We start from the raw sequence: 12,219 nt of genomic DNA, 5'->3' as shown, positions 1-12,219 counted from the left end.
CAGAGCAGGATGTGATGTCACAGGAGAGCTGTGATGTTACAAAGGAGGACGTGATCTCATATGAGAGCTGTGAGGTCACAGCTGAAGGATGTGATGTCAGAGGAGACATGCGATGTCACAGAAGAGGATGTGGTGCATTGGAGTCATGCGATGTCACGGAGGGGGATGTGATGTCACAGAAGAGGACTTGATGTCACAGAGGAGGATTTGATTTCACAGGTGGGGATGTGATGTCACAGGGAGCTGCGCTGTCACAGAGGAGAATGTGATGTCATAGCAGACATGCGGTGCCAGAGAAGAGGATGTGACGTAACAGGGGAGAACGTGATGCGACAGGGGAGGATATGATGTCACAAAGGATGATGTGATGTCACAGAGGATGATGCGGTGTCACAGGAGACATGCGATGTCACAGAGGAGGATGTGATGTCACAGGAGAGCTGTGATGTCATAGGAGAGCTGTGATACCACAGAGGAGGATATGATGTCACAGGAGGGATGTGCTGTCACAGAGGCGAATATGATGTCATAGGAGACATGCGATGTCCCAGGTGACATGCGATGTCACAGAGAAGGATGTGATGTCACGGGGAGCTGTGATGACATAGATGCGGATGTGATTTTATAGGGGAGAATGTGATGTCATAGAGGAGGATGTGATGTCACAGAGGAGGATGTGATGTCACAGAGGAGGATGTGATGTCACAGGTGACATGCGATGTCGCAGAGGAAGATGTGATGTCACAGAGGAGGATGTGATGCCACAGAAGAGGATTTGATGTCACAGACAAAGATGTGATGTCATAGGGGAGAATGTGATGTCATAGAGGAGGATGTGATGTCACAGGGGAGCATGTGATGTCACAAGAGAGCTGTGATATCATAGGAGAGCTGTGAATTTACAGAGGAGGATGTGATGTCATAGGGGAGCTGTGATGTCACAGAGGAGGATGTGATCTCATACGAGAGCTGTGACATCACAAAGGAGGATGTGATGTCATAGGAGACATGCGATGTCACAGAAGAGGATGTGATGTCGCCGGGGAGCTGTGATGTCACAGAGGAGGTGTGATTTCATAGGAGAGCTGTGATGTCACAGGAGAGCTGTGATGTCATAGGAGAGCTGTGATGTCACAGAGCAGGATGTGATGTCACAGGAGAGCTGTGATGTTACAAAGGAGGATGTGATCTCATACGAGAGCTGTGAGGTCACAGATGAAGGATGTGATGTCAGAGGAGACATGCGATGTCACAGAAGAGGATGTGGTGCATTGGAGTCATGCGATGTCACAGAGGAGGATGTGATGTCACATGGAGGATGTGATGTCACAGGAGAGCTGTGATGTCATAGGAGAGCTGTGAATTCACAGAGGAGGATGTGATGTCATATGGGAGCTGTGATATCACAGAGGAGGATTTGATCACATACAAGAACTTTGATATCACAAAGGAGGATGTGATGTCAGAGCAGACATGCGATGTCACAGGCGAGGATGTGATGTCACAGGGGAGCTGTGGTGCCACAGAGGAGGATGTGATGTCACAGGAGAGCTGTGATGTCATAGGAGAGCTGTGATGTCACAGAGGAGGATGTGATGTCACAGGAGAGCTGTGATGTCACAGGAGGCATGCGATGACACAGAGAGGGACGTGATGTCACAGATGAGGGTGTGATGTCAGAGGAGGGATGTGATGTCATGGAGGAGGATGTGATGTCATAGAGGAGGATGTGATGTCACAATGGACGATGTGATGTCACAGAAGAGGATGTGATGTCACAGAGGAAGATGTGATGTTGTAGGGAGACTGTGATGTCACAGCGGAGGATATCATAGATGACATGTGATGTCATAGAAGAGGATGTGATGTCACAGAAGAGGATGTAATGTCACAGAGGAGGATGTGATGTCACAGAGGAGGATGTGATGTCACAAGAGAGCAGTGATGTCATAGGAGAGCTGTGAATTCACAGAGGAGGATATGATGTCACAGGGAAGCTGTGATGACACAGAGGAGGATGTGATGTCAGAGAAAACCTGCGATGTCACAAAGAGGTATGCGATGTCGCAGAGGAAGATGTGATGTCATAGGAGACATGCGATGTCACAGAAGAGGATGTGGTGCATTGAAGACACATTCTTTGATAACACATTCCCTGGTGATACTTGAAAGTTTTTCATAAAATGTCTTTTGTAGCATATGCTGTCATCTGTAATGCTTGGTTGTTTGCTTTTTCATTCAGGGATGGGACTTGTGTAATACTCACAGGCTAATGCTTGGTCCTTAGGATTTCTTTATTATTTTTAATTCAAGTGTTTTAATATCCCATATTCCCTGCACATGTGTGGAGCAATTGATTTGCTCACTGTAAGCAAAATAGCTGCTCTTGGTCGAAGGGCTTGGTAAGTTGTTCTTCCTTAATAACATTTACTTCTTAGCTTTTTAAAAAAAGACCTTCACAAAGGTCTGGCTTTGCACAAAATGATCTGTAATGCCAGGATGGTTTTCTGCTTGTTTGATTTTATTTCTTTTTAAATTAAACTGTGAGCTGATAGACTTCAGATCATTCCTCATATAGTCAAAAAACCACAACATTGGCAGGATTGAGTAGAAAAAATAAAATTAAAATTAATAATTAAAAAAAATATTCATCTCTACTGGATGAATACAGGAACAGAATCTTTTCCAATTTTCTTTAACTAAAATGAATTTGGTCTTGACCTTTTGTTGTCCCTGCCACATTTTGTGACTTTGGACCAGTTTTATCACCAAGTTCAGTCCCAAAGCAAAAAAGTGGAATTCATGAATTGGAGGAATTCAGTTTTTAATGCGTGTCCATGAGCTTAGTTTTGATGCTTTTTGGCAAGTATTGAATCTCTTCTACTCCTGGGCTCTGTGAGTTTTATTACTTTGTTCCTTCAGAAGTCTTAAACTGTTTTTCCCACTGCAGGTCTGTGTAGAACAGCAGATTTCTTGCCAGGTTTCTCCTTCCAGCTCTTCCTCAAAACTCTTCCTGTGCTATCCACTGACACCTTTCTAGCCCCCAGTCATCTGCTCGAATCTCTAAAACATGTGACTCATGTTCCATTTTTATATTCATCTTCACGTGACTCCTAAATCTTTCTGGGTGCATTTTTGTTTGTTTTCTCACTGGGTTGTAAATGAGCTGTTGTCACATTTGTTTTCTTGAGTAAGACTTTGGCCTTTCAGTTACACACCAAGTAATTCTTCCATCCTTTTCTGCTTTATAATCCTTACCTAAAGGAAGGGGCTGAATGTGAAAGCCTTAATTTACTTAATGCAACAGTTGTCTACAAAAGAAGTTGCTTCAAGCACCAATTGCAAAAGCATCCAAATGTGTGGATCCTGAAAGATCCAGTATTGCCCTCTCTGGTGAGCGTAGATAATGTTTAGTTGAAGCACTGACTTTTATTTTCCATTTTTTTAAGAGAAGAGGGAAAATACTTGAAAACACGAGGAGCTTTATTGAAGTGGACATACTTTGCTCAATGCAATAAAGTTTATTATTTCAAACTAACACCCAAAAAAGAGTGCATCTGTGAATAAAGTCACATCTTACCGGGAATTCCTCTCTAAATCTGAGAAACCTGGCAAACAGCCTTAGCTAAAAATACCCAAACCTACGTGAGTTGTGCTTTGACTGCTGTGCTTACAGAACATCTGATGGTGGTAAAATATAAATATGTAAAAAATGTTTAAACAAAATAAATGTTTAAATAAAATAAATGTTTAAATAAAATAAATATTTAAATAAAATGGTATCCAAATAAAAATTCAAATTCCTACGCCTTAAATATATTAAAAAATATATAAATAAAAATATAAGAAATGTTTAAATAAAAGAAATGTTTAAATAAAATGGTACCCAAATATAAATTCGAATTCCTACACCTTAAATAAATTAAAAAACAATATAAATAAAGATATAAAAAATGTTTAAATAAAATAAATGTTTGAATAAAATGGTATCCAAATATAAATTCAAATTCCTATGCCTCAAATATATAAAAAATATAAATACGTAAAAAATGTTTAAATAAAAAAAATGTTTGAATAAAATGGTACCCAAATATAAATTTGAATTCCTATGCCTTAAATATAAAAAATAAATAAATAAATGTATAAACACGGAAAACCCTGAAACAACTCAGGAACTTCCTTTTTGCTGTGAATTTGGACTGTGTGAAATCGGCCATAAGTGTGAGCAAACTGCTTCCCTTGTGATCTCTCACAATCTACTTATATTAAAACACACATATATAAAACACATAGGTGGGGAAAGCTGATGTCAGGAATTAAATTTCCTTATGTTAAGGTTATTAAAAATACATTAATATGTAAATATTAAAATTATTTTAATGATCTTCCTTATGGGGGTTTTACTGTGCTTATGTTAGTACTTCTGAGTGTTTGACTGTGACAAAAATGGACAGCTTTGTGAGGTTTTTTTGTATTTTTCATGTTTTGATACTTTGGTCAAGGCATTAACATTAAAAATCATTCAAAATTTTAATTCATCTTCAAACACCGAAATAGATTTGAAATGAGGTTAATGAGAACAGTGGGGGGAAAAAAAACCCCAAGCCCAAAACCAAAACAACCCCAAAAACTGTTTGTTTTTCCATTGTATTTTAAACAAGGAAGTCTGTAGAGCAGCAGAAAACAGGACACGTGGGCAGGTGTCAAAGTCAGACTGGGGCTTGTTGCACTGGTTCCAGTGCTCTTTGCTTCAGTGTAACTGGTCATTTTGAGATGAGACTGGGGAAACTGGGCTGCCAGGGCAGAGACCACTGGCTGGCCCCACTGGTTTTTGCTGGGCAGTGGGTAATTTCTGCCTCACTTGTCAGAATCAGGCCACGGTTATCAGGGAACTTCTAATTGTTTTTCCTTTTTATAGTTCTGGTTAAAGGCAGCACTGTCACCCTGAGAAAACCCCTGGAATTCGGGGCCCATTGTGACACTGCAGGTCCACATGGAACAAAAGGAACTCTGAGATGCTGTGGAAACTCCTGGAACCAAGGGACCATTGTGACATTGAGGGGGCTGATGGAATCAGGAGTCCATTGGGACAATCCAGGGCCTCATGAAATCAAAGGAATTCTGGGACACTGTCAAATCTCCTGGAACCAAGGGTTCCTGCTGACATGAGTGTCCTCCTGGAACCAAGGGAGCCCGGAGATATTTCTGAACCTCCCAGAATCCAGGGGCCATTGGGACCCTGCAGAACCTCCTGCATTCAAGTGGCCCTTGTGAAACTGCAGGCTCTCCTGGAACCCAAGGATTCCTGGAACACTGCAGAGCTCACAGAACCAAGGGGCCACTGTCCCACTGCAGCTCCTTCTGAAGCACAAGGGACCCTGAGAAAATGGGAAATCTCCGAGAATCCAAAGGGCATTTTGGGACTGCAGGACCTCATGGAACTAAAGGAACCTTTGGAGACTGTGGAAGCTCATGGAATCAGGGGGCCATTGTGACATGTGGGACCTCCTGGAAGCAAAGGAACCCTGAGAAGTTTTGTGGGAACAAGTTAAGGCAGCAGCAGCTGCATTCACTTAATCAGGATCAACAAGGAATGTTTTGGCCTTGACTGGTGTTTTCCATCCAGAGAGTGCTGTTTGCCAAAGTGGAAACCACTTGGAACATGGTTGGTAGCCTGTGTTTCTCTTTGGTGGCTGAACACAGCCAGTATATGAGGCTGAACCACTTTTGTCCCACAGGTTTTAATGATTGCAAATAAAATCTATTGATAAAAATGAATTTATTTAGGGTTACAAATGATCAGACAAAAGATCTTCATCAGAATTATTTACTGCACAATACAAACACTAAAACTACCAGGAGAAGAGGATAACATAGGACAGTGCTCTACACTAAAGCAATTGTTGAAGCAATTCTACTCAAGCTGGCACAAAAGCAATAATTCTTAATTAGAGATGGATGGAACTCCCCCAGACCAATGTTCGTGGGGAGATCTCTGCTCTCAACCTCCAGCAGTGACCTTGGGGGGTCCCCAGCCAAGGCAGGAATCTCCACACACCCCCCAAGAAGGGTTCTGTTGGAAGAACCTGCTCCCTTGAAAGGGGACTGGCCCTTTGTGGTCGAAAGGGATGGACTGACAGTCACTGGACTGCAGGGGTTGCCTCAACATCAGGGGCTTCATTCGGGGTGGAAGCAGCGTCTGAAGCTCTTCCTGCAGTCGGGGCACTGGTAGAGCTTCTCTTATCGATGGATCCGTTGGTGTCTGGTCAAGGCAGAGCTGTGCGTGAAGCTCTTCCCACACTCCCCACACTTGTACGGCCTCTCTCCAGTGTGGATGCGCTGGTGGATGATGAGGGTGGAGTTGTGCTTGAAGCCCTTCCCGCAGTCGGTGCAGCGGAAGGGCCTCTCATCCGTGTGCGTCCGCTGGTGCACGAGGAGATCTGAGCTGGTCGGAAACCTTTTCTCACATTCCAAGCACTTGTAGGGCCGTTCCCCGGTGTGGATGAGCTGGTGGGTGCGGAGGCTGGACCTGTAGTTGAAGGTCTTCCCACATTCCCAACACTTGTAGGGCCGTTCCCCAGTGTGGATGCACTGGTGTTGGATGAGGTTGGAGCTGACACTGAAGCTCTTCCCACATTCCCTACATGTGTACGGCCGTTCCCCAGTGTGAATGCGCTGGTGTTTGATGAGGTGGGAGCTCTGGTTGAAGCTTTTCCCACATTCCCCACACATGTAGGGCCGTTCACCAGTGTGGATGTGCTGGTGTCGGATAAGGATGGAGCTCTTCCTGAAGCTCTTCCCACATTCCATACACTTGAAGGGCTTCTGCCTGCTGGGAGGCTGCTCAGGGACCACCAAGTCGGAGCTCCCCCTCAAGCTCCAGCCGCCTTCCCGACACAAGCTGGCTCTTTCCTCCTCAGAGCACCCTGGGATGGCTTTGGAGCCCCTCCTGTGGGGGGATCTCCGGCCCTTTTCCTCCCCGCTGCCTTCCTGCGCCGGGGAGCCCTTCAAAACGGCCTCTCCCACCAGGGTCTCATGGGGGGATTTGTCCTCCAGGCTCTCCATCCTCAGCTCGGGGCCTGGGGTAGGAAGCAAGAAGGACAGGGAGGGGATTTGCCTCCGGCCCACAGGGAAGGCCAAGGACATCCCCCCAACTCCGGCCCCGGCAGGACGGCGGCGTCAGCGGGGTTGTCCTGCAGCCGGAGCCATGCTCGGCTGACAGAGCCAGCACAACACCCACCCAAAGGGACACTGACTTCCTCCTCACCTGCCTGGGGGGCCCAAGGCATCTTCCTCTTCCTCGCAGCCTCCTCCTCCATCTGCCCAAGCTCTGGGAAGGACAAATCCTGATGGGGGGGAAAACAAGGGCTGAGCGCGTTGGCTTGGGGGTTCCTCCTGCCCAAGTCCATCTCTAGAACTCACCGGGCATCCTGTGACCATAAAAACCTTCAAAACACCAAGATTCAGCCCAGAAAAATCCAAACTACCAAGAGTCAGGCAAAAAACCCCTCAGAAATAGCAAGAAGACCCCCGGACACCCAAAGTGCAAAAACTTGAGATTCAGCTAAAAAATACTCCAAAATATGAAGGTTCAGCCCAAAAAAAGGTGATGGGGACTGAATTTAACCCTCCAGCAGGAAAGTTGTTTGATTTCAAGCTCGTCTTCAAGGCGTGCCCTGGCATTGGAGCCTGGGCTCTAATTAACCTCTCCTGTGCTGCCAAACAGCAGGAGCTGTATGGCCAAGGGACAAACTCTGTGATCCCTGTCAGTGTCCATGGTCCCTGTCAGTGTCCTTCAGGGAAAGTGGGAGGAGGAAATGAAGAAACTGGTTTGGAACTAAACCCACATTAAAGTGGGAAAAACCTCCTTCCATGGAAATAAAACTCAGGCAGTTTTTCCTGGGCTGAACAACCTCATTCAGGGATGATGGACTGGGACTTTTGTGGACACTTGTGCTGGTTTCTTTGGACACTTGTGTTCCTTCAGAGAGCCCCTGGAAACACTCTGCTGTTCACTCCCAGTGCCACCAGTGCCTGGGTCCTGTCTGCAGCAGCAGATTGCAGTGGGACAGGAGAAATGCTTTTCTGAGCCTCTGGGCTGGACACAGGCACAGCCTGACCCTGAACCCAAGGGAAACAAAGACAAATTCCACAGCTTTAGCTGGAGCAAGGCTGGGGGGGTTTCCTGAGGGCAGCACTACACCAGACTTTTGTGTGTGTGTGTGAGACAGGCAGAACCACAAATGCCTGCACAGCCCAGAGCAGTCAGTGTGGGGCTGTGCTTGCTGCTGCAGAGACCCCCAGGGGACAAACCTAGGGGTCAAGTGCAAGGTCCCTTCTGAAGTGTGTGTCCCTAAGGAGGACACTTGCCTTATTGTTGCTTATTATTTGTAATATCTTACAGATATATCATACAATAGCTAAAGATGGATTCTATAGAATATGTGCCATATATATGATACAGAATGTATCTGATTATTGCTCTTTCTGTCTATCCAGACAGATATTGTGTATGCAGAGAGATTGTATTTGAGGGATATGTTCCTCTCAATACCCTGTTGGTTCCACTCCCAATGCCAGTAAATTCCTGAAGCTCCCCCTTCTGTGCCCTGCAGGTTTTGGCAGATTTGCAAGAGCAGGGGAATCATTCCCTGCAGCCCCTTTGCACTGTAGGAAATGGGAGCCCTGTGCACATCCTGCTGCCTCCAGATTCCATTCTGGGTGTGGGAACGACCCTGTGGGGAGCAAAGAAATGCCTGGTTCTGCAGGAGCTGGAGATGCTCAAGGGGCACCAGGACCAAGTCAGGGGGCCTGGGGGGGGCTGGGGGGCTTTGGGGTGCGGGAGGGTCCTGGGGGAGCTGGGGAGGGGCTTTGGGGATTGGGGGTACAGACCAGTACAGACCAATAGAGACCAGTACCTCCTCACTGCTCCCCAGATCTCTCCTGGAGCTGGGCCACCTTGTCTTGGGACACTTAAGCCCCCCTCAGTGCCCTCCCAGTACAGCCCAGTGCCCCCAGTACAGCCCACTGTGTTCCTGTCCCAGGGTGTGGGTGATCCCTCTTTGAAGGAGGTTGGAATGGATTTGAGGGGGGGGCTGGGGGAGATTTGAAGGGATCTGGGGGGATGTTGGATGGGGATTTGGGGGGGTTTGGGGGTCTTTGGGTGTTTTTGGGGGAGTTAAAAAGGGGTTTGGGGGCATTGGCGCATCAAAGGGATCTGTGGGGGGAAGGGATTAAAGGGAAAATGGGGGTTGGGAGACATTTGGGGGGGGTTAATGATGTCTACGGGGAAAGAGGAGGGGCAGCACCATGAGCAGGTGAGTCCTGAGCCCCCCCCTCAGTGTCCCTGAGACCTTCTTGGTGTCCCCAGTTCCCCCTTTGAAACCACTGAAACCCTCTCAGAATTCCATCCCTCGACCTGTCGAAACCTCCTCAAAAACACCCCAAACCCCTTCAGAGACCTCATCTCCCCCCCAGCACCCCCTAAACCCTCTCAGTGATCTGCAAAATACACCTGGAACACCCAAGCCTTTTCAGGTACCTCAAAAACCCCCTCAGGGACACTCAAAACTGTCTTGGACTCCCTAAATCCCCCTAGAAACCCCCAAAGCTGCTTCAAAGACACCCCCCCCCAAAGCAGCCCAGGACCTCTCAATTCCCTCAGAAACTCCAAAACTTCCTCAGGGATTCCCAAACCCCTTCAGGGACCTTTAACCTCCCCCCTAAGTCCCTTCGCGACACCAAAGCTCCTCAGAGCCCCCCAAAACTTTCTCAGGGACCTCTAAAAGCCCCTAAGGGACCACAAAACCACAGAACAGCAGAAGAGCTTTCTGTAAAGGAAGGGAGCAAAGAATCTGAGAAGGAGGAGACCAAGAAAAAACTGAAGCAAAGCAATAAAATCATCCTGGCCCTTGCAGTTTTTCCTTCACCTTTTTCTCACTTTTCCTTTTTTTAGGGTTCTTTTTTTGGTTGGGTGGTTTCGAATTTTTTTTTTTCCGAGGGACTTTCTCAGGAACCGAATCGAACTCCGGGTTCTTGGGAGGCCTCCGGGCCCCGCGGCCCCCGAGACGGTTCCAAGGCCCTGCGCTCTGACCCTCGGGAACCTCCGAACCCCCCGCGCTAAACCCTCCCGAGCCCTCCAGCCTTTCCACCCTCACCCGCGCTCCCCGCAGCCCCCGAGGGGATCACCAGACCCCGCTCTCCCGCACCCCCCGCCTGCACTCAGAGCTCACCGACCGACCCGCCGCCATCACCGATTCCCGGCAGCCAACGCGGCAGGGGCGGGGGCGGGGCTGCGGGGGCGTGGCCGCGCGCTGATTGGCTGCGGCGGCGTTCTCTGAACGCGGTGCGCGCGCAGCCGGGACTCGGTGATGGCGGCGGGGCCTGCGGTTCGCTCTGAGTGCTGTGAGTCCCCCGGGGGGGCTCGGGAGGGTTTAGCGGGGGGGTTCGGGGATTCCCGAGGAGGTTTTGAGGGGTCCCTGAAGGAGTTCGGTGTCCTGAGGGGACTCAGGGGGTGGTTGAAGGTTCCTGAAGGGGTTTGGGGGTCTCTGAGGGGGTTTTTGTTTCTGAGGAGATTTGGGGGGTTCCAGGTGGGGTTTGGGGGTCTCTGAGGAGGTTTAGGGGTCCTGGCGGGACCTTTTAGGCAATTTTGGGGTCTCTAGGGGGTTTACGGGGTCTTAGACGGTTTTGAGGGTCTCTGAGGAGGATTGGGGGGTCCCTAAAGGGGACTGAGGGGTCCCGGGTGGGTTTTGCGGGTCACTGAGAGGGTTTAGAGGGTGCTGGGGAGGGACGAGGTCTCTGAGGGCATTTGAGGCGACCTTGAGAAGGTTTTGATGTGTCGAGGGGGGGATTTCAGGAGTTTTGAGGGCATTTTGGGGAGTCCCCTAAAGCCCAGCAGTGGGTCCAGGGTGTCCCCCAGCCCCCAGGGGAGGGGTCCTAGGGATGGCCCCCCAAAATCCGGGGGGGGGGAAATGTACCACATCCGGGTAAGGGGATCCCTAGACCCCAGTATATCCCAGTGACTTTCCAGTGACCCCTTCAGTGACCAGCCAGTGTGTCCCAGTGACCTTCCACTGCCCCCCAGGATGGCCCAGTGATCCTCCAGTGAGCACCCAGTAACCCCCAGTATGGCCCAGTAACCTCCCAGTGTCTCCCCGTGTGTCCTGGTAATCCCCCAGTAACTCCTCAGTCCCTCCCAGTCCCTCCCAGTGTCCCTCAGTTCCCCCCAGTGTGTCCCAGTATCCCCCAGTAATCACATAGGGCCCTGCAAAGCCCCTCAACTCTCCCCAGTGTTTCCCCAGATGCCCTTGGCCTTTCTGTGAGCATGTGTGGGGGTGTTTTTGTGGTCAGAGGGTCCAGGGGGACTCCTGGAGTGAGATGGAGGGTTGGGGACATCAGGGGTGGGGTTTGGGGACAGTGGAATTCGGGGTGTCAAGGGGGCAATTGGGGCCATGAAGAGGCTCTGGGGGCATTGGAGACACCAGGGGGGTCTCGGGGTGTCAAGGGAGAAACTGGAGACACCAAGAGGGTCTCAGGGACACCAGAGGGGGTCTCAGGCTGCACCTGCTCTTGGTGCAGCCCCTCCTCTGCCTGCCCAGGCCTCATTAACCCCCCCCAAATGTCCCCTAACCTCTATTTTCCCTTTAATCCCCTCCCCCCATAGATACCTTTGATTCCCCAATGTCACCAAGATCTCTTTTAACTTCCCTAAAGGCACTCAAAACCCCTAAATCCCCATCCAACATCCCCCCAGATCCCTTCAAATCTCCCCTAGCCCCCCCTCAAATCCATTCCAACCGCCCCCCCCAAAGAGGAATCACCCACACCCTGGGACAGGAACACAGTGGGCTGTACTGGGGGCACTGGGCTGTACTGGGAGGGCACTGGGGGGGGCTCAGATGTCCCACGACAACGTGGCCCAGCTCCAGGAGAGATCCGGGGAGCAGTGAGGAGGTACTGGTCTGTCCTGGTCTGTCCTGGTGTGTACCCCCAATCCCCAAAGCCCCTCCCCAGCTCCCCCAGGACCCTCCCGCACCCGAAAGCCCCCCAGCCCCCCCAGTCCCCTGACCTGGTCCTGGTGCCCCTTGAGCATCTGCAGCTGCTGCAGAACCAGGCATTTCATCAGCAAATGTGCAGGTGACACCAAGCTGGGGGATGTGTTGATGTGCTGGAAGGCAGGAGGGCTCTGCAGAGGGACCTGGCCAAGCTGGATCCATGGGC

General features: G+C 49.5%; 1 protein-coding gene and 1 long non-coding RNA gene across 2 annotated transcripts in view; both read right to left on the bottom strand.

Annotated features, from left to right (window-relative positions):
• Positions 1 to 4,868, bottom strand: part of LOC135405723 (uncharacterized) — a 267,008-nt gene extending 262,140 nt beyond the window's left edge. Inside the window, exon 1 of the long non-coding RNA XR_010425981.1 lies at positions 4,511 to 4,868. This is a non-coding gene — a long non-coding RNA (uncharacterized LOC135405723). The remainder of the gene's footprint in view (positions 1 to 4,510) is intronic.
• An 894-nt stretch (positions 4,869 to 5,762) lies between these two features.
• Positions 5,763 to 7,071, bottom strand: LOC135405522 (zinc finger protein 239-like). The gene has a single exon (XM_064640230.1). The coding sequence runs from the start codon at positions 7,063 to 7,065 to the stop codon at positions 6,241 to 6,243; it is 825 nt and encodes a 274-aa protein (XP_064496300.1). The 5' UTR covers positions 7,066 to 7,071; the 3' UTR covers positions 5,763 to 6,240.
• Positions 7,072 to 12,219: the final 5,148 nt, after the last annotated feature.

Source organism: Pseudopipra pipra, chromosome W, assembly GCF_036250125.1.
Source record: "Pseudopipra pipra isolate bDixPip1 chromosome W, bDixPip1.hap1, whole genome shotgun sequence".
Classification (NCBI taxonomy): Eukaryota; Metazoa; Chordata; class Aves; order Passeriformes; family Pipridae; genus Pseudopipra; species Pseudopipra pipra.
This window is presented reverse-complemented; position numbering and strand designations above follow the sequence as displayed.

Coding starts and splice junctions, on each gene's coding strand:
- LOC135405522 (XM_064640230.1), bottom strand. CDS start 7,065: ATGGAGAGCCTGGAGGACAAATCCCCCCATGAGACCCTGGTGGGAGAG.